A 26,764-nucleotide genomic window follows, 5' to 3' on the forward strand; every position below is an offset into this window, starting at 1 on the left:
AAAAGTAGTAAGTCAAGTATTTACCTCGTAAAAGTTAAAAGTTCAAACATTTTTTAAAAAGGTGTTTTTCAGTTTGTATGAACGCTGCGCCCAGTGGTATTCACGCGGGTTCGTTAACGTTCGTGGTTTTGTTTTGTCTTAAGTTTTAGCTATGTCGAGGATAAAGAATAAGATGAGTGGACTGTATGTTTGAATGTAGAATGAATTTCACAAGATATAATTATACAAATTAAATGTATTATATAATAAATATAAAATCTTATATACACCAATGTGGATAGGGGGGACACTTAATACTAATGCCACAAAGGCGATGATATAAACAAATAATAAATTATACAAGTGAGTCTTAGAAAGATAAATGAACAAGCATTATACTTATCTGCTAAATGAAACGGCTGATGATAATGTTGAATATTGAAAGGATCAATTGAAGTCGAATGCAAGTAGCTGACCAAAGTGTACAATATGCTATCAAAGGTATTGTGATGTATCTCAGAAAATATATAGACCCAACGGCGATAAACTGAGCGCACAGGGTACGACAATCGCAAAGGTGATATTTTCTTTTTACAGTAAAACGAATAGAAAACTACTAGCTCGCAAAAACGCCATAGAGCTTATATCAGAAGAAGCGTTAAGATGGCTGCGACAATGGTAACATAGAGAGAAAAACCGACAACAACTCGATGTAACACAACGATAACATGAATAATCAAAAAACACATTTTCTTGACAGCATATTCGATCGATGTGTATCCAACACAGTTTTTTGCGATTAAATCCTAAAGTATTAACTATAGAAAATAATAACTTATCATAAAATGTTTTCAAAATTAAATTTAAAATAATATTTGTTATAAGTATTTTTCTCATAAGACGACTCATTCTATTACAAAATAACAAAAACTCGGTTTTATACTATAATAAATTTTATATTGACAAAATAATTGATTCATATACTTTTATAGCCCGTTCCTCTTCAGGTCCTTCTGATAATTTTGGTACACCTAGAAATTTTTCATGATCTCCACTAGGAATAATTGGTCAACAAGATCTTTTAAAGTTAACGAAGGAAGCAATTTTCCATCCCAGTGTACGACTGCATTACTAAATAAGCTAATTTGAAAATTTTCACTTAACTTTAAAGTTCGTTCTTTACGTAACTTTCACGTTCTCTATGTATTGACGAACGATTTATTACCAAACTTTCAACGTTTTGACCAAATGCTTCAGCCGCTGCCATAAGTAAATTAGTGGCGTCCTTGTCACTAATCTTACATCTATCCAATGCAGCTACAAGTTTGTTAGTGAAAAACTGTTTTGAAGCTAGTTTACTAGTAGATGGACCTGGTTCACATAATGTTTTCTCAAAAATTAAATCATCATTGGTCGACAATATTTGACTATCATCGTCAGTGCCACTTTCTGACGATCCTGAATAAAACTCAACTGTATCATCTGCAATTATTATTCATAAATAATATAGTATAATTTATAACATTTATAAGTTAATTAAACACTTACACGATGCTTTTATTTCATCATAATTACGTTTTTTTCTTTTTTCTGTTTTTTCAAAGCGTAAATACGTTTTTTTGTTAAGCTTGATATGAATCATAATCAATTCCACTCAACGATCCCGGACGTTGACGAATTAAAAATTGTTTATCCAACTCAATACTCATCAGATTCAGCATGTATTCAGCATGATTAGCATCAGCATGTGCTATATCAAAAATGTCGTCAAATTTATCGATAAAACAATTTTCTTTTTTTTTTTTTGAGTATCAGTTTGTCGTGATGCATTTTTTTGCAAACTTCACCATTCGTCATAAATTGCTTCCAATTTTAATATACAGTGACGTACTTCACGAGTTGGAATGCGAGCTTTTTGCCAAAATATTAAAACCTCATGTATTACTAATCGTGCACTATCACGGATGCTTAATTTGACTTCACGTATATTATGAAACAATACTCTTAGAACTTGTATATTAGAAAGTAATTTACAGCCAAAAATTTGATGGGCATTATGACATAATAAATAAATCTGTTTACGCAAATTTTACTTTGTGTGACATATTACTACACTACTTTTAATATTAAATAATAAAATAAAAAGCTAGAAAATAACAAAAATTACACTTAATCAGCGTTAAAACGAACAAAATATAAACAAAAACTTTGTACCGAGCCCGTTCAAATGCTGCAATAGGTATTTGCGAGTACTAAGTATAAACGAGTTTTAAACCATTGTAGTAGTATTATTTTACTTATTGGTTACAATCAAACGTATTATCGAAGAATTATCAACAGGTGTTATCTAAAAATAATAGACACAAAATGTATTAATTTTATATGATTTTGATAATTTTTAAAAACAGATAGTGAAACATTTAAGATTCTAAATCAATAATGATACCTAAAAAGCTTGATAAAATAAAACACGTTTTGATACCTATATAATAAGATTAAAAATAAAAACCAACTTTTTTTTTAAACATTACACAATGAGAATACTGATGAGAGTATTACCTCGTTGACATATATAAGCGAAAATGATCTATTATTTTGTCAATATAAAATTTAATATAGTATAAAATCGAATTTTTGTTATTTTGTAATAGAATGAGTCGTTTTATGAGAAAAACACTTATTACAAATATTATTGTAAATTTAATTTTGAAAACATTTTATAAAAGTTATTATTTTCTATAGTTAATACTTTAGGATTTAATCGCAAAAAACTGAAAAACACCTTTTTTAAAATTTTTTTGAACTTTTAACTTTTACGAGGTAAATACTTGACTTACTACTTTTTCAGTAATGAACTTTATTATTTAAAATATTTATATCTACAATTTTTTTTTTAATGAACGTTTACGTAAATGTCATAGTTTTTGAGATAAACCACAATAACTGAAAAACTACCCTTATTACCGAGTTTTCAACCCTCTTGAGGCACGGCTTATGGACGACCAAAATTAATAAAATTAAGTATGAACCATTTTTTTTATAGTTTTGAACAAATTTGGGAGATGACCCGATCAAATTTCGAAAAAAAAAATTCTACACCTAAAAGCTAAGGACCACCCTAATAAATATATGTATATCTCTGATCGTATTAATCTATTTTCAATATTTTTCCAAAATAAAATATATATATATATACAAGAATCATTTAGCTGATTCGCAAAATTGATTTGGTAGACGTGTTAAATTTTTTTGTAAATAATGTTTTTATTTTTTGATTATTAAACTTAATTATAAAATAAATTTACACAAAGAAAAACAGGGGCTTTATTCGTTCACGACTAATATGTACAGATATTGTAGACATTTTTTATTGCTATTCATTTTGAAGAAGCTTGTACTATTTATTGTTATAGTTAGTGTCGATCTCGGTAATAATTTGTTTCCTAGTAATAATCATTTCATATATTTAAAAGAGGCACTATTTTCGGAACAATTTTAAAAGTTAAATTGAAAAACTTGACTTTCGTGAAAAAGTTGCTGTTTTGAATTCACCCTTGTTGGCAGATATAGAATAGAGTTTTCAAAAAAATTATATTAAATGAAAGGAAAATACTTAAGGTTTCTATATGAAAAAAAATATTTTAATATGTTCATTTTTGAAAAAGTTGTGGCAATGTGTTAAAGCTTTCATGGATTGTCTTGTTGCTTGAAGTTCTTGAGGATATATCCATGTTTGCAATTGAGTTCTGACGTTTCGGACTCAACTGCAACTGGATATGTCCTCAAGCACTTCAAGCAAGTTATGGCAATTTTTATAAAAAAAAAAAGTGAAAAATATGTGTATCGATTCTAAAAATCGTAGTTTTTTAGGGATTTCCTTTAATTACAGGGAACGAGGAAAATTTTTTTAATTATTAAGAGTAATGTTTTCAACTTGATACGATTTGAGGTTTTTTGATAAATCTTTAAAGAATTCGGTCCTGTGAGACCTCAGAAAAAGTGGCAACAGACATAACAAAAAGTCACATCATAATAAAATGAATATCTTTTCAGCTTTGCATCGAAGCTAAAATGTATCTTTATTTGTTTTGATTGTCCTACAATTTTGAAAAACATAAATACAAGTAAATTTTTTTAGTTTTCTAAGTATTTCACATTTATAAAAGTAAATACACTACACAACCTATAGGTATTTATAATAATTTATACGTAAGGTAACATTAAGTAAATATGCTCTAAGTATAGGATATTTATCGTTATAAAACTAAATTAAATAATATTAATTTTTATATATAACATTAAATATACATTTAAAATAAATTATGGTGTCCAGAGTAATCACGGTAAAAAATATTGATAACTATTTATTAAATTATAGATTAATATAATATATTTCTATTTTTTTGTAAAACGGTTTAAAATGCTGTTTAACCAATTCAAGCCAAATCCAACCGTTCACAAAAATTTGAAGCTCTTATATTTTAATACAATAAATTTATATTTATTTCAAAAATAAAGACATAAATTAAATGTATAATGTTTAGTTAGTCTGTATTAAATGTCATTGAGAATTTAGATATTTTTTTAAGCGAGTATTGAAAATCAAAATACACTTTATTTTTAAAATCATTTTACGAATAATTTTGAATTACCTCAAGGATACCCGTATCATTTTTATTTACTTAATATATCATACGCGTTAATCATTACGTAAAATGGTTTAAAAAATAATTACAAGAACCCAATTAATATCCTCTTTACAATTATAAAAAATTATAATTATAAGCTAAAATGTTAGAATTCATTTATTGTGTAGTTTTTGTAATTCATTGATTTATTTTTTAAATTAAAAATTTAAAGTATTAAAAGTAAATAGCATTTTTTTCACACTTCATACATAAATATAATAATATAATTTATATATATTTTTTTTTAAAAATGAACAAAATATGCCATTACGGTACTTTTAAAAATAATTTTTTCTTATTTTAAATATTTTTTTACTTTAATACCTATAAAAATGCAATAATTAAATGAAAGTTTAATAAAATATATTCTCAGTTATAAATCGGTCAATATACCATACAAATTTTAGTATTCTTGAAAATGTTTTCTAAAATGTATTCTTTTGTATTAATTGTTATGTGCGGTTGTTTTTTTGGAGATGTTTTTGGAAATACTTTTTTTATTGACACGGTAATTAGAACAGTTTATTAAATGATAATTAATTAAATAATTTAGTTTAGATACTTTTTATTTAATTTTTATGTGACAGTTTTATTATAAATCATCAGTTAAAACATAACACTTTTATAGAACTAAAAAAGTCATGATATAGTTTCATTTTTCGCAAACACTTTAAATCATTATTTTTTTAATAAATATATTTTTCTAACTGTAATTATGAATATAAAATCTTTGTATAAAATGTTCAAATGAAGTTTTTTTTATATAGAATGGAAACATTAATAAATATCGAACAATTGTCAAAAATAATTTTGTAAGTTTAATCACAATTAAATAAAACATCAATTTTATGAATTAACAGTTTTGATATTAAAAATAATATTATTAACATTCATTGATTATATTATAGCTTACCGATGCTGATTGGATTTTAGAGTCACATTGTTTCAGCTCTCCAGAAGTATGTTTTATTATTTATTATTACGACGTTGATTAAGTTTTCATTTTGATATATTTAATAAAAATATTTACAGTTTTTTTATTTTTATTTTAGATATATTTAAAGTGTGGTCCTTTAAAATTGGTGAGAATTTATTAATGCAATTATTGTAAAATTTTTAGTCGGATAATACCATGCGAAAGTCGAAGGAATTAACGATTTCATCTAGTAAATGAGAATTAAGGGACATTAATTAGCTGATTTTATAGAATTACGCATAATTTTGATTCTAGATCCAATTGGAATGTTTTTTTTTATGCCACAACATTTTTTGTGAAAAAACTTTTCAATTTTTAATGGGTGTAATTTGCCAATATTTTGGTTATTAGCAACTGATTAAATGAGAATTACTAGAGTCCTATTTTAGGTATTCGAAAAGGTTTTAACATTGGAGTCTATGTTTGAGCTGTGAACAATCATATTTGAATTAGACAAACTTTTCGTTGAAAGGAATTATTAATATCTATGTTATTACTTTGTATTATAGTATTTTGATTAACAAGTTCGTGGTTATTATACGTGTCATTATCAAACTAAATAGTATTTAATGCGTTATTAGACTTAGTAATAGTATCACTAAGATGAGCTGTACTAGCAACGCTATTGTCAGCAGACACTTGGTTACAATATTGAAACTGTATGCTAAATAATAACAACTGCAGTTGGTTATCTAATAAATACACAATAGGAGAAACCGTACTGGTAGGTAATTTTTTAGACTTACTTTTCGATCAAACTGTTGATTATTCGTCAGAATCCTTACAATTTTTGTGTAGTGTAATTTTTATGGGGTCCGCAACATAATTGAGTGGATGGCCCGATCCACTCGGTGAGTTTGACATGCAGGTAAGTAATGGGTTAAAATAATAATAGCAAAAATGAACATACGTAAATTAATACGATACTAAGAATAATAATACGGTAACTACAAGGACGTAACAATAGTAAGAATAAAAATTTTTATTTGGAAAAAGAAAACATGCATTATTAATAAGTCTTCTTCTTTTTATTTTTCTTCGCCATAATACCAACTACTTAGGATCGGCCACCATTATCCTAAACTTCCACTTACCACGATCTCCCACATCATCTACGCTCACATTAGCCATTCTCATATCGCATTAAATTACATCCTTCTATCTCTTTTTGGTCTTCTTCTACCTCTTCATCTTTTAGCAATCATTTCTATAAATGTTCTCACAGTTTCTGATTTCTCTTTCCTCTTAACAAGACCAAACCATCTAAGTCTATTTTCTCTCATCTTATCTACAATTGAACCTACACCTATATTCCTTCTTATGCTTTCTTATCCTATCTTCTCTAGTCACTCCAATCATCCATATAAGCATTTCCATTTCTGCTACACTCATTTTCTGTTCTAATTTCTTGACAACCACCCAACACTCTGTACCATACATCATAGCTGGTCTCGCTTAGGTCTTATAGAATTTACCTTTTGCCTATTATTATAAAGTATGCTGGGAAATTTGCACTGATTTTTTTAATTTAGAATTATCACAAACTGTACTAAATACTGTACTATTTGGCGAAATAGTGCATTGTAGAATCTTACAGGGAACATTGTTTATTATTTCCCTTGATCAGTCTTAAGTCTTTTAAGTCTTAAAAATTATTTGGAGTCGATTAACTCATAATAACTCATCATTCTTTTAAAGTTTTACTTTTCTAATTTGTTCAAACAATTTGTACATTCTTCTAATAAAATGTTTAACTGTTTTATTGAATATGATAATCCACATTTCACAAGGAGGTATAATTCCACCTAAACCGTATGCCCAATATTATACCAAATAACTTAAAAAAATATTTTCTGCTATAAATTTTACGATTTATTATACTAATCAAGTAAATTTAAATTAAGGATATCAACGTTTTCTATAACCATATGTTATAATCATAACTTTATACTTATAAATTTTAAACTTTTGCTTAAAAGTATTTTATTTTTATTGTGTCTCACCAGTCAGGGTTTTTTTGTCGACATTTTATGTAGTCCGTGTTTTATTCTTTTAGTGCCCATCGCGACGAAGTGCCGCATTTCCTTTAAGTTATAATAAAAAAAAAAATGAAGCGTCTTCGGCGTGAATGTCCTGAAACTATATTTATGAAATTTTATTCAATATTTCTTTAGAATTATATTTAATAATTTGATTTACACCTTCTAACCAATAAACATTGAAAATTAATCAAGAAATCATGGATAATGAAAAAAATATCACTATCAATTCATTTTATTTCGTTTTCAACAATATGTATCTTTGCTACAACAAAAAGGCTTGTAATCATCAATTACAGTAGTACAAAAGAAAATCCGTCCTGATGAAATTGGCCTATAATTTTTAGGTTACGACAGACAACATCTTTCTCCATACAAATCTCAAGTCTTTAAAACCCAATTTTGCTACTTATGAGCTTTTGTTAAAAGCTATAGCTATACATAATGCTGTTTATTTTAAGTTACCGCTTTAAACATTTCTGAATGAAATTTCTGATTATTATCAAACTGAATAATTTTACTGGATTTTATTTCAGGATTTTGTAATTAAAAAAAAAATGAATGCAGAAATTTTTTTGAATTATGTAAGTATCTTTATCATAATAGGATTTAGTAAGAGATGATAGAAATCAGCTCCTTAATAGATAAATAAAAATGTATTCGTATATTTTTATTTTGATGGGAGTGGATGGTAATATATATTATATTTTATACTTACTATATAAAAAATGCTTAAACTTTTTATAATAACAGCTATAAATTATATACTTTAAATATTTGCGGTGTCGTCAGATGGTTCTATTTAGGGAGGGTGATAAACATGGGACAGTTAATTGTCACGCTTGTTTTATTAATATACAATATTAGTAAAATAATAACAAATATTGTGAAGATGATCAAAATGTTTGGGTACAAAACTTTATGATAAAATCTATAAAATATTTAATTGTCCCAAGATGGCCATTTGACGATTTTATTTTTAGTAAATAATTAAATAATTATTGTTATATTTTTATTTTTTAGCGTAAGAGCCAAATTTATATTACCAATAAACCAAAAATAATAATACAATTTATAATCGTATGTTACTTTTATTATAAATGTTGAATAACTAGTTTTAATTAATTTATTATGCTAATCAATTACCGTTTTTCACGAAATAATTTTTTTTTATCGGTTTACGGTAATCACTGGTAGCCTCGTATATTAGCTTCTTTTAAACTAATAATACGTCAAGGGAACCCAAACTATCCAGTTGGTAACTTTATCCTCGAAGAATAGAAATTCCCCTTTTTTTAAAGAAAATATCCCAAAAAGTTATAACCGTCTTATTATAGAGATTTTTGTCACTAGCAGACATGTTAGATGTACTTTAGATGAATATATCTTATGTAAGAAGAACACATGTAATTGTTTCTATGAAATGAAGTGACATCAGTTTTTTAAGTGTCTTTAAGAACATTTATTATGTCAAAATTAGTGTCGTTGGTTCATTAGAAGTTCCAGAAAATTTACATGGAACTAATATTTGAATTTTAGAATTGTTTATTTTGTTTTCTAAAAATTTCTTTCAAACGAATGAGTTTCTTTTTAAGAGAAAATATACAATTATGCTCTTTAACTTTTGTTACGTCGCTATTCAGTGGTTGAGCCTAAATGCCTGTCAACAGTATTCTAAAAGATTAACGGGGGATAGCTGGCTAGGCTATATCTACCTCAAGTACTGAGGTTTTCTATTTAATTTATATTCCCTTAGAGGAACTATCAAGGGTCGCACTACAATATATATATATATATATATAAATATACAGGGTGGCCCAGCACTAACTGAAAACTTAAATAACTTTTGATCCAGTTAATATTTATAGCTGATTTTTTTTTAAAATAATAGTTATACGTTAGGTCTATAGCTGTATCTCAATAAATAATTTTTTTACATTTTATTAAAAATATTAATTATTTTTAAATTTTAAATAAAATGTAAAAAAAAAATCTAAGATTACCATTTTTTAGAGTAGAGTTTAAGAAAAATTTTAATAAAAAAATATCTTATTAATATTCAGTAGTAAATATTCTGTAGCATTTTAAAGTTTGTGAAAATTTGAATTTTCATGTATTATTTTACAGTATTAAACATTGAAATACGTATTGAGAAAAGGACAGAAGACAACACTATCTTTTCGTGATTACTATAATTTGGAGGTGGGTAACTTTTTCCATAAAAATGACTTATACTTTTGAATGAGAGTGATAAGTAATAATTGCCTTATCAAATTTCTTATCATGGTATTAATGCCAAGGTTGTAAATTATTGTTTAATTTAATTTTAATATTTTTAATAAAATGTAAAAAAATTATTTATTGAGATATAGCTATAGACCTAACGTATAATTATTATTTAAAAAAAAATCAGCTAAAAATATTAACTGGATCAAAAGTCATTTAAGTTGTCAGTGAGTACTAGGCCACTCTGTATATATAACACTCTTGGTTAACAACGATATAAATATTTATTAAGTAAAAATATATTAAATAAATAGTAAAACCTGCTGGACACCTTGAGGTGATATAATTCAACGGCGACACACACACACGCACACTATTTAAGTGTTAGTAAGTTCAGTTAAATAAAAGACAAGAGTCACAATGATGGTAAAAAGTCAACTGGCGTTAGGGATATATTATTATGGTACATTGACCGTGAATTGCAAAAGTGTTTATGTGTGCAGTCTATCCTCCTGTAGTAATAAGTTGTCAAAGTGTCCACGATATAAGCCTAGTCGGCGTTACAATAATAATGTTAGATATAATCACACTTATGTGATCGTATCACTTTCCAAAAATTATAATTTTATTTTTTATTGTCACTATTATTTATATTTTTTAGACGTTCGAAGAAAAAAAAATTATTTTAAATTACAAAGGACAAAATACAAGTTTCGAATACAATGGTATGTATATGTCATCTGTTGAAACATATTAAGGTATCATTATGACAAAACAGAAATTCCATGTAATGTATATATCAAAATTGTCAAATTATGAATTCATTTCATTTACAGCACAAAAAACGAATAAAGAATTAAATTCTTTTTTGGAGAAAATAGACAGAAATATTGAATTCAAAATAGTTAAAATCCAAGTAAGTTCATGAATATGTCTATGCATGTATTTAAATTAGAATTACAATTTTTCGCAATTAAAATGTAATTAAAATTAGATGTAGGACTCATTATGGAATGCATACGACTGTAAATATGATGTGATACAAATTATATTTTTTATATAAATTACTTATACAAATTAACACTATATACAGAGTGATTTTTTTATCATAACCCCCTCAATTACTTGCAGAATAATAATAATTAAAAAATTTTTTTTTTCATTATCTTTAGTTACATATTCTTGAACTTTTAACTATGTAATACTTTTTAAGTTCATCCCTTATGCCTTGTAAGGGGGTCAACTCTGTTTTTTTAAATGGTAACATATATTTTTAATTTAATGAAATGTTTGAGTTTTTAATTTAATAGTAAATGGCATTTGAATTTTTAATATAACTTAATTCGTTTATTAGATATAATCATTTAAAGTTTCAAATTTTTGAGTTAATATACAGGTATAATACACAAGGGATTACAAATATAGGTAGTTAATTGGTTTTTATGACATTGCTGTCACAGTCACGGATTGTTTATTATCAATTGTAACTATTAATAGATATACTTTTTGTATTGTCAGTTAGTGTATTTATAAACTCAAAACAATGTACCTTACTATCATTGATAATAACAATGCTGTGTAACTGCTAATATTGATGTCATAAAAAACCAATTAGCTACCTGTATTTGTAAAAAATTTAAAAAATAAAAAAACTTAAAAAATATTACATACTTTATAATTCAAGAATAATGTGGAACTAAAGATAAAAAAAAAAAACCCAGCACAGGGGGGTCGCGGCACAGTGTTGACGTGGCATAGTTGGATCAAGATAATGATATCTGACAGTGATTAAAATAACTATAAAAAAAAAAGCTTCGATGCAAATCTTTAGATAGTGTTTAATTTTAAAAAAATTGGTGGATTATTCCAATATGATCTGCTAGTTCCTTATTAATATCTGTATTAAGATAAAGTATGTCGAATAAAAAAAGGGGTTATTAAAAAATATTATTTCTCATAAAAAATTGTGTTGATCCATACACTTTTCAATAAGTTATAGCATTATAAAGTTAAAAATGTAAAAAATAAAATCGAGAATTTTCACACAAAAATAGCATTCAATAGCCAATTTCACCCTGAAGACAAAATAAAGTACGATTTTTTTTTTTTCAATAATAAAGTGCATTACATTAGCTTTAATTTAAGATATATATAAAAGTGTCAGACCTTCCGGAACATTTTCAAAAGTTAAGTTGAAAAAGTTAATTTTTTGTGAAAAGTGGTCATATTAAATCCCACCTGTGGGCAGGTTAAGTGTCAGATTTACAAAAAATATATACCAAATGATAGATAAAGATATCAAGCATCTATGAAAAAAAATTATATTGATCCATACATTTTTCAAATAGTTATAGCATTATAAAGTTAAAAATATAAAAAAAAATGATTTTAAAAAAATCGTAATTTTTTATTATCTTTGATGTCTATTTTCACCATAAAGACAAGTCCACGGGTCAAATTTTTTTTTTTTTAATTAAAGTATATTTCATTAGCTTTAATTTAATATATATATAAAAAAAGTTATATTGATATGTCTATTTTTGAAAAAGTTACGGCAGTTTTTAGTGAAAAAATTTTAAAAAAATTAGCGATTTTTAAATTTGTAATTTTTTTGTAGGTCTCCCCCATTTACGGGAAACGAGGGAAATTTTTTCAATTTTTGAGAGTAATGTCTTCGATTAGATACAATTTGTGATCTTTTGACGTATCATTGAAAGAAATTGGTTCAGTGAGAGCTGAGAAAAAGTGGTAACAGACACAAAAAAAAAAAAAGAAAAACACATCTTAGTAAAACCAATACCTTCTCAGCTTCGCATCGNACAAAAAAAAAAAAAAACACACATCTTAGTAAAACCAATTTCGCATCGAAACTAAAAACAGTTTTTCAAAATAAATTAACAATTTAAAGTAATGGCTGGAGCTGATTAGTGGGTGCTACTATTTTTATCATTATTCATTTTCCTACCGTACTCTTCGTCCCGCCAAAGTATAAAAATAAAGAATAATTTTCAAAGTACTGTGTCCAAAATTATTATCGACCAGTCCATTTTATTAATTATATAGTTTTCTATTTGATTAGCTATTTCAATGTGTACATTGGCATTAAAAAAAAAATAAAGTTTATTGCCATTTAAGCCATAAACGATGATTCTAAGAAGTAATTATTAGCTGATAAATCAAGAAATACCGAGTGGCTTATAATAAACCGATTACCAGTATACGCGCCTATTATTTTAGCAGTATTAAAACTAATGAAAACACAAACAGCAACGGGACAGCATCGTTCTAATTTAGCGACCGCTCATACGTGTCCCTTCTCGAGATCAGCCGTTCAGCGGTTAATAGGACAAACAGTTGTCTTCGTACATTTTCCCCTCCTAAAAATCGTTGCATGGCTATCGACGACTGTGTATGATTCATTATGCGTTCTGTTCCGTTTTATAGTGAATTTAATTACTGTCAAATATCAATCAATACTAATCCAGAAAAAACGCCTCAACCCAATTACGATGGATAAAATACTTTCTATAAAAATATCATAAATTCATCTTTAATGGCGTGACTATGTATACAAATTCGGTTATTGTACAAAAAACACTATGTTATGAAAGATATGCACTAAATGTGAATTCGGGTTGCAATTTGGGAGTGTAACATTGAAAGAAATATTACTGAGACGCTGTGTTTGTCCTGTTTAAAAATTATTATTCTTTTATTACTTAAATATAAAGTTAAAAAGTATGTAAATACGTAATATTTTAATTACAATTGTGATTATTAATTTATATTTTAGCTTTAACCTGTAGCAAAATAGAATCTACATTTACATATATAAAAACTTTTAATTTACAATCGCTAGAAATTGTTTGCGCATTCGGTTTACTGTATAATATCTTCGTTATAAGCATAAAGCAATTATTTTTTTTAGAAAATCAAATAATCATTTTTCTGTATTGTAATTAAATAACACATTTTGTTACATTTTGTCAATGTACTTGAAAACTATAAGAAAAATATCCTTACCACATATCTTTTCTATGCCTAAGTCAAAATTAGAAATTTTTTCGTTAAATTTTTTATTTTTAATCCAAAACTTTTCTCAATGTACACTTTTATCCGAGCGTAATATGATAGTGATACATATATTACTATAAGATATTTATCTATTTTTAAATTCATTATGTGGGGTACTAATTGTACTGGGTATTATTATTTATTGTAATTATAGTAATAATTAATAAATAGAACAATTTAATACAGCTAATGTACAATTTTTAAAAAATTTAAATTAATTTTTTACAGAGCAGTAAGCTAAATAATGACACACCCATATGTGATAATGATACGGTCTATGATGTAGAAACCAACAAACATTTATATACAATTCAGAACTTGTCTTTATGGAGATATGCTAAAGAGGATCTTGTTCAAACGTATTTTTCTACACTACCTCTTACAACACTTGTAGATTTCATTAATAACTCAACAATATACGAGAGTAGTGTTGAATACACTATAGAGAGAACAATAGATATCATGGTAGATCGAACTATTAAGTATGCAATTTTGCTAATTTCTTATGCCTTTGAGGCAATGAAGATTAGACTGTCATTCGAGCCATATTGGAGCCAAATAAATGTAAATTTAGATCAATTAAATAATGCGTTGATACGTTTGAATAACAACAACATGATAGAAAGAGGATTGTTTAAACTTCAATATATACAAGAAACTTATAGTGTAATGTATAATTTAAAAATAATGGCAATTGAATACATATATAAGTTCTTATCGTCCCAAGAAAAGAAAGACTACTCAGATGATTTAAATCAAGACAACTTTACATCGTCTAATGTTAATGAAAAACACATATTACCACAATATCTATTAAATAAAGTATTTAATGGATTTCCCAATAATCACAAAGACGAGAAATTTCATGTCATACCAAAAAAACTAAGACATATAGTGGAAAAATTTCAGAAAATTATTAGCTTAATTAACGAAGAATACACACATATTTTAAAAATAAAATTCTGATTTTTAATAATTTCTTATCTAATATTCTAAAAATATTAATTGAATTCTTACTAAAGATTATATAATTTATTATTTTAAAATAAATCAAGAACATATTGTTCATTTTAATAAAAATTTATGATAATAATTTGCTGGATTTGTATAAAAAACATTAATTGAAAATCATGAATTTTTAACAAATCATCACCCTGAAAAAAATATTCTAAACTGACTTTTTTAATAAATAATAAATATTTTTTATTTTTCATAATTACTTAGAAAGACATGAAGTAATTCTTTTATCATCCACCAATTTATTTGAAACGTAAAAATAATATTTATATATTTTTTTGTTATTCATTTAGTAATATACTTTCTCAATTAATCGATCATGAAGTATTTTTTATATTCCTTGCACTTTATAACAGTTTCTACTTTATTTTTCATTAATTAACTTATTTATTTATGAGATAAATTGTGATCTAATTAAGAAATTGACTGTTCGATAACAACATTTGGACCAATATTTTACAAGTTATTAACAATTTAATGTATTTGCCTGGAGGTGAGATGCCTATATATATTAAAAACGTATAAATAACTAGTCCAAAAGTTGTAACCAACCAGTTACTTTCTTAACTAGACCATTATCTAATAGATGGAACTTGTTACTTATGTGTTTTGTCGTTAAAAAACTAAAGTTGACATCCTTTATAAACTTAATAATCAATAGTTTAATCTAAAAACATTAATACAAATTGTCTAATTATGAGAAACTGATTGGAAAAAAAAATATCTTAAATATTACTTATTTTACGTTTTTTTCAGATGTTGATGAAATGATTAAATTACCAATGCTCTAAATATTTTACATACTTTAACGCAGAGTTAAAAAATGGGTAAAACCCTTTCAATTATTAAGAACTAGATTAATTGAGGTTTCTAATTGAAATTTTAAAGAAAATTCGGTTTTATAGCAGCTCTTTTTATTTTTATTTTTTAACAAGAACTTACAATATTTTTGTTAAAACTATATGAAATATTTATTTATAAACACTGTATTTATACATATGATATTGTTATACTTGTCAAAAGTAAAAAACGTATTTAAGCAGTTTTGATAAACAATTCAAGTGTGATGAACTGAGTGTTCCTAGTCCAAGTTCGATCACTCGGATAAGTGTTGTCAGGAAGAGTCAAAATAATAATTAATTATAATGTAACATTCACTGATTGAACACTGACCACCGAGAAGATAGTCAAGTCCCCTTTTATATTTACATTGTTCATTAAAACATTAATACCATGATACTTTCTAGTGTTAAAATTAAAGTATTTGATAGTATAATTCTATTTTTTAGTAATTATAATGTTTCATATAAATTCCTTAAAACTAAATATACAAAATAATCATGGCTTCACGACACACGTTAAGATTTGAACAAATGCTTAAAACTTGGTATAAGCAAATAAAAACAAAATTCGTTATTGTTTTAAACTACAAAAAAAAAAGCAATTGTTTAAAACTGGACATTTTAAAAACTTCCATAACTTTAAACAATAAGCTATTAGTTTTACTCTGCCGTGTTTTATTTTTTTTTGTGTGAAAATTTTTGTAAATCATTATTATAATTGTTATAAATTATTTATCATTATTTATATAGTGTGTAAGAGCAACATTTAAATAAAAAAAATAATGTTTTATTCGTCTTTTTTGAACAATTTAATGTTTACGCAATAATAATAATTTTTCTATAGTTATATCAATGTATGAATACACTTTTATGTTAAATTCATGTGTTTTAAAACATTTCATTCGACATATTTCTATTTTTCAGTCTCTACAATATTAATCATCATAGTTTATCTATTATTATACCAATGAGGCGGTTCGTGGCTTGTTATTCAAGAAAACCATAATAATGTATTTTGTTTTACTTGATTTGAAATATATTTAGTAAAATAAAATGCATTCCGTATCGTTTGGGAATAAAGAATGAAATTTTTATCAAGAAATTGAAAACAACCAAAAATAAAAAAACCAGTTACATTTTTTTTAGATAGTGTCGATATAGTTTTTTCCGTATAGAATTATCCAAAATAGCCTACACTTCAAGTGAAGGTATAAAGAGCCTGTCGCTTGAATTTTTACCATTTAATAGAAAAAATAATAATAATATAAATCATTTATTGCTATATTAAGAAAAATAAAAATAATTAATTTAATGAGTAAATAAACTAAAATTAAAATTCACTAAAACGAAATTAAAAACTAAAAAAAAGCGATCAAGTCTTAGTGAAGAGAATCTTGAACACAGTATCGTTGATTTCGCGTATTTTAATGCAACCAAAAAAAAAATAATAATAATGATTTTTTACAGTAAAATTATCGTGTTCAGTGATCCCTAACGTAATTCTGGAAGCTGAGAATTTTAATTGCAATTGCTTAATTATGATAGGAACCCAAAGTGTTGGCGTTACGTTAAAATCTTTACACGGTGCGGCGTCGCTTCGTGATACACCGAGTCCTCACCTTTGTCAGTCATACTACNAAAAAAAAATAATAATAATGGCTTTTTACAGTAAAATTATCGTGTTCAGTGATCCCTAACGTAATTCTGGAAGCTGAGAATTTTAACTGCAATTGCTTAATTATGATAGGAACCCAACGTGTTGGCGTTACGTTAAAATCTTTACACGGTGCGGCGTCGCTTCGTGATACACCGAGTCCTCACCTTTGTCAGTCATACTACGTGTATGTGATAGTTTGACTGACCAACACCGCACGTCAGACGCCTTGGTACAAAGTCCAGCAAATGCCGTACGCTCGACGACGACCAGCCGTAAGCCTACGTTAGTCTTCTTCAGGTCTTCGAGGATCAGCTCCGAACGTACCGTACGACCGGACACGGCGAACTGATACCGCACCAGCGCACCGTCACCATCAGTGTGTCCAACTTTTGACGTCCGATGATCGTGTCGGTCACCGTGTCGCCGACGTCTGCGACAGTGCCGCGATATTATTGGAAGGTTTCTATTTATTACGTTCGTGTTTTCGGTTTTTGAGTAATCTGTTATTGTTCATTAAGAGGGCGCTCAAGTAATTTTATTTGGCGCCTCAAAACACGCTTTGAGCGATCATAGATTCTGAAGGATCGAGTGGTCGAGGAGAGATGATCGACATGTTAAATTTAACATGACAAAATTATCTATATCCATACAAGGGCGATTTTCGATAAAAAATTGTTTGAAAAAAGTTATAGCCCTTCGAGGATTACGTTTTTTCAAATTTTTATACCATTCGAATGATGGTACGGGTTCTTAGGTATTCTTATCTGTTATTGGGTTAAATGAATAATTCGAAAAGAATCAAAGTGGACTGTCATCAAAATTTAAGTCAACACTTGCGTATAGTATATTTGGTTTTTTATTATCATTGCTCATTCATTATTGAGATTCAATGGTATGATAAAATTTTAATTTAGATAAAAATACAGAATTGATAATTAAGCTGCTTGAGTATTTTAGTGTCGCATTATTCTACGCACAATTTTGCTGGTCTGCAATATACAATGTCAACACCAGTAGGGCTATTATGGTTATTTCTTTATAACTTTGTTGAAAATTGATTAACCAAAAATCACCCATGTACAGAATTTAGATAAATTTGTCATGTTTAATTTGATGTATTTATTATGTCTCTACGACACTGTGATCACACAGTATTAATTTTCACTTATTTTAAATTTTTGTTCGTTTAAAAAAAAAAAAAAAAGAAGTAAGTTTTTATTGTGTAATGTTACCACCTAGATAGTGTTATCATTTTGCAATATATAATAAAACCATTTTACTGTACAATTTTTTATTTTAGAAATATTTACAATGTGGTCCTTTAATTAAGTGAGAATTATTTTAAGTAAACATTATAAAAACCTTATAATAGGGGAACAAGGTTTTTTGATGCACACCTCAATATGTTGTACACTAGTAGTTTTTAGATTTAAGACGTAAAAAAGAAAAATAATCGTCCGTGCAGTTTAGTAAGTATACAAAATTTTGTATACATGCAAAATTTTAAACACATTATTTTCATTGTCAATAACTCACAAAAGAAAGTGAGAGTGCGTGAAATAAAATTATTATTTTTCCAAAACCCTATAAACAAGATGTTTTTAAGCTTATAGTTATTATTTTATGTCAGATATACAGAATGAAATTTTTATCATAACCTACTGAATTATCACAGAATAAAAATAATTTAAACATTTGGGGGAGGGGGGGTTATCTATAGTTATGTATTATTCTTGAATTATTAGCTACGTAATACTTTTTAAGTTCATCCCTTATGCATTACTCAGCCCTTTGCCCTTCCAGCACGGCAAATCGATGACCGCCATGTATATTGTCATCCGTGTACAGTTTTTTCGTCGTAAGTCAGTTTATTGTTTTGTGTAATTTTTTTTTNTTTTTTTTTTTTTTTTTTGTAGCAAGCGCCTTTGCTTGAATCGTAAATTGTTCGGCCATTGTATGCCGTTATTCTTTTATTTGATTATTGCATCCTTGTGCTCAAAGTTTACGTGCCCTTGCACGCCACTAGTGATTGGGCCCTGACCATCACTAAATATCTTCATTGCCGTTGTTCTCATCTGCCATTACGTGCCTGGATCTACACTCTGACTCGTTATACTCAGATGTTCGACACCATTACCACAAGATATAATATAGTCCACTCATCATTATCAACAACTTCATCTATACAGCTGAGTTTATATAATTTTTAATGTTATTTATTGTTTGTTTTAATTAAGATTAACTATTTTGTTTTATGCCGCTTCGCCGGCCATTAGTATCTAAGGGTCCCCCCGTAACCCCTTAAATTTAAGATACTCCAAAGACTTTCTAATATATGTGATTATTTGTTTTTAATTATTGTCTACTCTCGTTTACTTATTGGATGTACAGTTAGCCGTCATCTCTCAGGTGACCCATTCCCTCTTCGATAAAAGCGATTTAAACAGGCTTAAGGTAGTAAACGGCATTCTAGTGCGGTGCATAAGAAGCCGTCCTACGGTCTAGCTGCCTCGTACAAAGCAATGTTCATAATTTATCTTGCAAAAATAATAAAATTGTATTAGAAATAATGTATACTTTCTGAAATTAAATACACAAAAAATTGATATTTAACTAGTTATTGCAATGAAACTTTTATTCTGGTTAGATTTATCAACGAGTTAAATATTGATTGATAAAGTACTAGAGTGTAGCAGGTAATATAATAAAGATGTATTACAACACAATTAAAGTTAATAAAAAAATTAAATTTAAAGCAGAATTCAATTTAACAGGTTTGTTAAAATATTTGGCTAAATGGGGAAGGTATCCCTTAATATAACGCAACGTGTGACGCACATTGAGTTTATTATAGTAGTAATAGTCAAGGTTAAGTTTTTAATGGTATACACTCAGAGTAGTTAAATATTTGATTTAACTACTTTTCGTATTTTGTTTTTTACCGACATACGATTTTTAATAAAAAATAATGACAATTAGATTCTAATTTTTTCTTATGATACTAATAATAGTGTATTTAATATAAATAATCCGGGTTTAGTAACTATAAATGTGTATCTTCTAATATAAACAGTTAATCAATACACAATACAAAAAATATAATTTAATGTTCCACAATTTAATATTCGAAATTGTTATATGTTTATACTAAATCTCAAATGGAACATTTTGTTCTGAATAGCCGTTTGTATAGAATATTAATATTATGTTAAACAAGTTAAAGATTTTTGATTTTCACAATAATAACAAATTAAATAAAAATATTTCAGTTTAAGTTTAGTTTAATTAAGATATTTTAAAAAAGAAAAATAATCACTTCTAGAAATATTAGTTATATTGGAGGTACATATTTGAACAAGTTTTGTTATACTGGCTGATATAATTATTAAAAATTGTTGTCAGTTAAACATTTGTAACTAATAATAGTGATTTTATAATTATCATTCATCTGTTTTTGACCGTAATGTTTTGATCGGTTAGCAACCATTTCTTATTGGTGACTACATTTAGTTGTATTGTGCATTCAATTTTAGAATTTTTTTTGTGTATCTCGTATTTAATAAGTGTTTCAATACGTTTTGATACTCGTGTATACCAGGCTACCGGACCCGCCCACTCGTTGAACAATTACCCTCGAACGCTACCGCTTATTCGTCCACTAGAAGTGGCTTATATCACGGCTACTCTGCAGGGTTAACGAGCGACCGCTTATTCGTCAGTCCAAATGAATGGACTACTTATTTCGCGGCTAACCTGCTTATCTGCAGGGCGTTCCTCATCCGCGACCTGAGGACGATCCCGATTCCCTAAGCTAGGGAAGCTGCGCTCGTGCCAACGTATCGTAGCCCCATAGAGCCCGATCACAACGACACTGTAGCGCAGCGCAACGGGACTGGAGTCTACCCTAGAGAGATGAAATTTCTTATACATTATCCTGAATGTATTTCTGTGATTTACATTTAGTCTATAGTATTCCAGATTTCTTGGTAATATGATACCGTAAAAATCATTTCTAAAAATATTATTTCGGGTTTTACCTGGATTTAACAATGGATTCTTCTACTTGTAATCAATTTCAATAACAAGCTAATTTTGTAGATTCTTAGTTTTAAAGAGAATCTTATTGATCTTGTGATTTTGCGCGTTTTTTTTATAACTGTCCATAAAAATTCTTAGCTCTTAACGAATTATTTTAATGATCAATACGCCAACAAAACCCAATCAATATATATTCACTAAATATTGAAAAATTAATTCCTTAATTTTATTACATTGTTAACAAAAATTTTTATCTTTTAAGTTTTAATGAAATAAATTTATATTTATTTCAAAAACAAAGATATAAATTAAACGTATAATATTTAGACTGAACTGTCAATAGCGTATTTAGAAATGTGTTTCAAGCTAGTATTGCAACTAAAAAGAAAAATTAATTTTTTTAATCTTTTTAACGGTAAGTATAATTTTGTATTTAAAAATATTAAAAACTAAATTACCTTAAGGACGACTGTATTATTTTTACCCCTCTTTAATGTAAATATTATTTATTTTTATGCTAAGTTGTTGACTAATTACAAAACTTCAACTAATATCTGCTTTACAATAGTAAAAAGTTATAATTACAGATAGTAATGATAGAATTCATTTATTGTGTATTTTTTGTAATTCATCAAGTTAGTTTTTAAATTAAAATTTTAAAAGTAAATAGGATTTGCTATCACACTTCATGCATAAACATAATTATATAATTTATGTATACTCGTCTTGATAATATACAAAGTATCCCATTATGGTACAGTTATAAAATCATTTTCGTAAATTTTTAATATTTGTTATTTTTATTTACTTTAATTCCTATAAAAATGCAAAAATTCAATGAAAATTTAGTAAAATATATCCTCAGTAAATCGGTTAATTATACATGTGTGTAGTTGTTGGCCGACAAACATGGTGCGGATAGCAAAGCTCCGAGTATCACGATCGTGACTGTGTCATTTATCATTCATTAAGTATTTTTCATATTCATTCCTTACACCTTTTAATGTTCAATACATAAAAAAAAAANTTTTTTTATAACTGTCCATAAAAATTCTTAGCTCTTAACGAATTATTTTAATGATCAATACGCCAACAAAACCCAATCAATATATATTCACTAAATATTGAAAAATTAATTCCTTAATTTTATTACATTGTTAACAAAAATTTTTATCTTTTAAGTTTTAATGAAATAAATTTATATTTATTTCAAAAACAAAGATATAAATTAAACGTATAATATTTAGACTGAACTGTCAATAGCGTATTTAGAAATGTGTTTCAAGCTAGTATTGCAACTAAAAAGAAAAATTAATTTTTTTAATCTTTTTAACGGTAAGTATAATTTTGTATTTAAAAATATTAAAAACTAAATTACCTTAAGGACGACTGTATTATTTTTACCCCTCTTTAATGTAAATATTATTTATTTTTATGCTAAGTTGTTGACTAATTACAAAACTTCAACTAATATCTGCTTTACAATAGTAAAAAGTTATAATTACAGATAGTAATGATAGAATTCATTTATTGTGTATTTTTTGTAATTCATCAAGTTAGTTTTTAAATTAAAATTTTAAAAGTAAATAGGATTTGCTATCACACTTCATGCATAAACATAATTATATAATTTATGTATACTCGTCTTGATAATATACAAAGTATCCCATTATGGTACAGTTATAAAATCATTTTCGTAAATTTTTAATATTTGTTATTTTTATTTACTTTAATTCCTATAAAAATGCAAAAATCCAATGAAAATTTAGTAAAATATATCCTCAGTAAATCGGTTAATTATACATGTGTGTAGTTGTTGGCCGACAAACATGGTGCGGATAGCAAAGCTCCGAGTATCACGATCGTGACTGTGTCATTTATCATTCATTAAGTATTTTTCATATTCATTCCTTACACCTTTTAATGTTCAATACATAAAAAAAAAACAAATTTTAATCTTATTCGACTTAACAGCATCGAAAGTTTGAAAAAAATATCTACATTTTAGATGTTGAAAAATATTTCTCAAAATTACACTATCATGAAAAATGGCATTTTCAAAAAAAAAATATATATATATGTCTGCATTTTATCGCTAATTTTTCTTTTTCTAACACTGATCCAATTTAATAGAGTTGACTAGAGATAATATGATTTCTTTTTTTTTTTAGTTTGCTTTTGTAAATGAGATAAACCTCCAAAAAAATTACAAATTTAAAAATCGCTAATTTTCGAAATTTTCGAAATTTTTTTTACTAAAAAATGCCGTAACTTTTTCAACAATGAACATATCAATATAATTTTTTTTTCATAGATGCTTGATATCTTTATCTATCATTTGGTATATATTTTTTGTAAATCTGACACTTAACCTGCCCACAGGTGGGATTTAATATGACAACTTTTCACAAAAAATTAACTTTTTCAACTTAACTTTTGAAAATGTTCCGGAAGGTCTGACACTTTTATATATATCTTAAATTAAAGCTAATGTAATATACTTTAATTTGAAAAAAAAAAATTTGACCTCTGGACTTGTCTTCATGGTGAAAANTGACTGTGTCATTTATCATTCATTAAGTATTTTTCATATTCATTCCTTACACCTTTTAATGTTCAATACATAAAAAAAAAACAAATTTTAATCTTATTCGACTTAACAGCATCGAAAGTTTGAAAAAAATATCTACATTTTAGATGTTGAAAAATATTTCTCAAAATTACACTATCATGAAAAATGGCATTTTCAAAAAAAAAATATATATATATGTCTGCATTTTATCGCTAATTTTTCTTTTTCTAACACTGATCCAATTTAATAGAGTTGACTAGAGATAATATGATTTCTTTTTTTTTTTAGTTTGCTTTTGTAAATGAGGGAAACCTCCAAAAAAATTACAAATTTAAAAATCGCTAATTTTCGAAATTTTCGAAATTTTTTTTACTAAAAAATGCCGTAACTTTTTCAACAATGAACATATCAATATAATTTTTTTTTCATAGATGCTTGATATCTTTATCTATCATTTGGTATATATTTTTTGTAAATCTGACACTTAACCTGCCCACAGGTGGGATTTAATATGACAACTNACACTTAATCTGCCCACAGGGGGGGATTTAAAATGACAACTTTTTCACAAAAAATTAACTTTTTCAACTTAACTTTTGAAAATGTTCCGGAAGGTCTGACACTTTTATATATATCTTAAATTAAAGCTAATGTTATATACTTTAATTTAAAAAAAAAAAATTTGACCTCTGGACTTGTCTTCATGGTGAAAATGGCTACCGAATGCTATTTTTGTGTGAAATTTCTCGATTTTATATTTTACATTTTTTACTTCAAAATGCTATAACTTATTGAAAAGTGTATGGATCAACACAATTTTTTTATGAGATATAATATTTTTTAATAAACCCTTTTTCATTTGACATACTTTATCTTAATCAAGATATTAATAAGGAACTAACAGATCATATTGGAATAATCCACCAATTTTTTAAAATTAAAGACTATCTAGAGATTTGCATCGAAGCGTTTTTCTTTTATGGTGATTTTAATCACTGTTAGATATCATTATACTTGATCGAACTATGCGACGTCACCACTGTGCCGCGACCGCCCTGTGCTGGATTTTTTTTATGATAACTTAGCCAGGTTAAAATCGTTAATGTATTTGTAGATGTTAATGTAATTATACAATTAAAATTGATCACTTATGGCTAATTAATTTAAGTTTATGTCGTTTTTTATTTCTAATTTCCTTGTTTATCAATGATTTTATAATAACTTTCTGTATTAATTGATATAAATTTGTAATTTTGTTTTTTTATCTGTTATCTTACTTGTATTGATTATGTAAACTGTTCTGAGCCCAATTTGGGCATATATCCATCAATAATAATAATAATAATAATAACGATTGTTCTACTAATAGAAATCGGCTGCATTAAAAACAAAATAACGTTATTTTCATTGTATCTAATAATTTATTATTCAAATTGAATCTGTAAATTTACAAATATATAAATTATGAAATTTAACAGATTCACATCAGAGCAATTTTAAGGGCAGTGATTTTAATCAATGTCATATAAAATGTTGGTACAATGGATTTTTAAGCCCAGCATATAGTTTTATGTTTTATTATGAACCAATCTATTATTTTTAGAAAGTTAAAAGCGTAAAATTAAATAGCATTTTTTTTTTAACATTTTGCATGACTAATTAAATAATTTATACATATTTGTTGTGGAATACCTGAAAATACGCTATTAATAAAAAATAAAAAATATGTTTCACATATTTGCTTAAATACCTATAAAAATGCAAAATTTTAATGGAAAATGATACAATATATTCTAAGATATAAATTAGTACAATAATAATTTAATCATAATATTCCGAAAAATGTTATATAAATTGAATTTCTTTGTGTTAATTTTTGTTTTTTTTTTTGGAGATGTTTTTGGAAATAAACTTTTAATTGGCAGAGTAATTTAAATCAAATTTTTAATTTAATAATTTGGATAAAATATTTTCTATTTAATTATTTTGTGACATCTTGTATTAATCATAACTTTTACTTCAATTATAAGTACTAAATTAATCCATTTTTTTTATAGAATGGAGTAATGTATATTGATGGGTCTTATTATGATAATCTCTATGTAAGTGTCAATCATTGTTATATGTAGCATCAATAAATTATCTTTTATTAAACTGTTTTAAAATTAATATTATTGACATTTATTGGTTATATTACAGTTTTTAGATGCTAAGTTGATTAAGGTGTCAAGTTGTTGCACAGCCCCAAAAGTATGTTTATATTGTGTATTGTTATGACTTGTGTTGTTACTTTGAAATGTTTAATAAAAACAATACGTGTTTCAATTTTTTTCATTTTTTTAGGTGTATGTGCAGTGTAAGTCATTAAAAATGGTAAGAATTCTTATTAAGCAGGCATTATAACCGATTTAAATGATTGAGATACACGAGGTAATGACGCGCTTCACAATATCTCGTTAACTAGTACTTTTTAGCTTAAGTCGTAAGAAACAAAAATTATCACATCATTCTGTTCAACACGTTTACACAATTTGATAACTTTTCATTATTAATGACCAAAATAATAAAAACACAAATGAGTATTATAATTTTATTTTAAGTTTCCGCTTTTACCTTTTAAGAATGAAATGTCTGATTATAACAAAACTGAATAAAT

General features: G+C 26.3%; 2 protein-coding genes and 1 long non-coding RNA gene across 7 annotated transcripts in view; 2 read left to right on the forward strand and 1 right to left on the reverse strand.

Moving 5' to 3' along the window:
- Positions 1-520: 520 nt before the first annotated feature.
- On the reverse strand, positions 521-2,329 carry LOC126906985 (uncharacterized). Its single transcript, XM_050687970.1, has 2 exons — positions 1,528-2,329; positions 521-1,461 (listed from the first exon to the last, which is right to left on the reverse strand). Exons 1-2 carry the CDS (start codon positions 1,619-1,621, stop codon positions 1,145-1,147), a joined length of 411 nt encoding a protein of 136 aa, XP_050543927.1. The 5' UTR covers positions 1,622-2,329; the 3' UTR covers positions 521-1,144.
- Positions 2,330-2,684: 355 nt separating this feature from the next.
- On the forward strand, positions 2,685-4,153 carry LOC126906990 (uncharacterized). The gene is made up of 3 exons (XR_007704399.1): positions 2,685-2,799; positions 2,901-3,000; positions 3,869-4,153. It is a non-coding gene; the product is annotated as an uncharacterized LOC126906990 (long non-coding RNA).
- Positions 4,154-4,993: 840 nt separating this feature from the next.
- Positions 4,994-26,764, forward strand: part of LOC126906970 (uncharacterized) — a 59,465-nt gene continuing 37,694 nt past the window's right edge. Inside the window, exons 1-9 of one of the 5 annotated variants that reach the window (XM_050687945.1) lie at positions 5,012-5,175; positions 5,435-5,479; positions 5,576-5,626; positions 5,720-5,749; positions 8,219-8,266; positions 8,706-8,762; positions 10,570-10,633; positions 10,745-10,824; positions 14,211-15,230. In XM_050687945.1, the coding sequence (XP_050543902.1) occupies positions 5,086-5,175; positions 5,435-5,479; positions 5,576-5,626; positions 5,720-5,749; positions 8,219-8,266; positions 8,706-8,762; positions 10,570-10,633; positions 10,745-10,824; positions 14,211-14,948 (1,203 nt within the window). In that variant the 5' untranslated portion in view covers positions 5,012-5,085 and the 3' untranslated portion in view covers positions 14,949-15,230. Of the gene's footprint in view, positions 5,176-5,434; positions 5,480-5,575; positions 5,627-5,719; positions 5,750-8,218; positions 8,267-8,705; positions 8,763-10,569; positions 10,634-10,744; positions 10,825-14,210; positions 15,231-26,764 lie in introns of those variants that run through there. The other 4 variants (XM_050687948.1, XM_050687949.1, XM_050687947.1 and 1 more) reach the window with 4 other exon arrangements.

Source organism: Daktulosphaira vitifoliae, unplaced genomic scaffold (assembly GCF_025091365.1).
Source record: "Daktulosphaira vitifoliae isolate Bord-2020 unplaced genomic scaffold, ASM2509136v1 Scaffold_5, whole genome shotgun sequence".
Lineage (NCBI taxonomy): Eukaryota > Metazoa > Arthropoda > Insecta > Hemiptera > Phylloxeridae > Daktulosphaira > Daktulosphaira vitifoliae.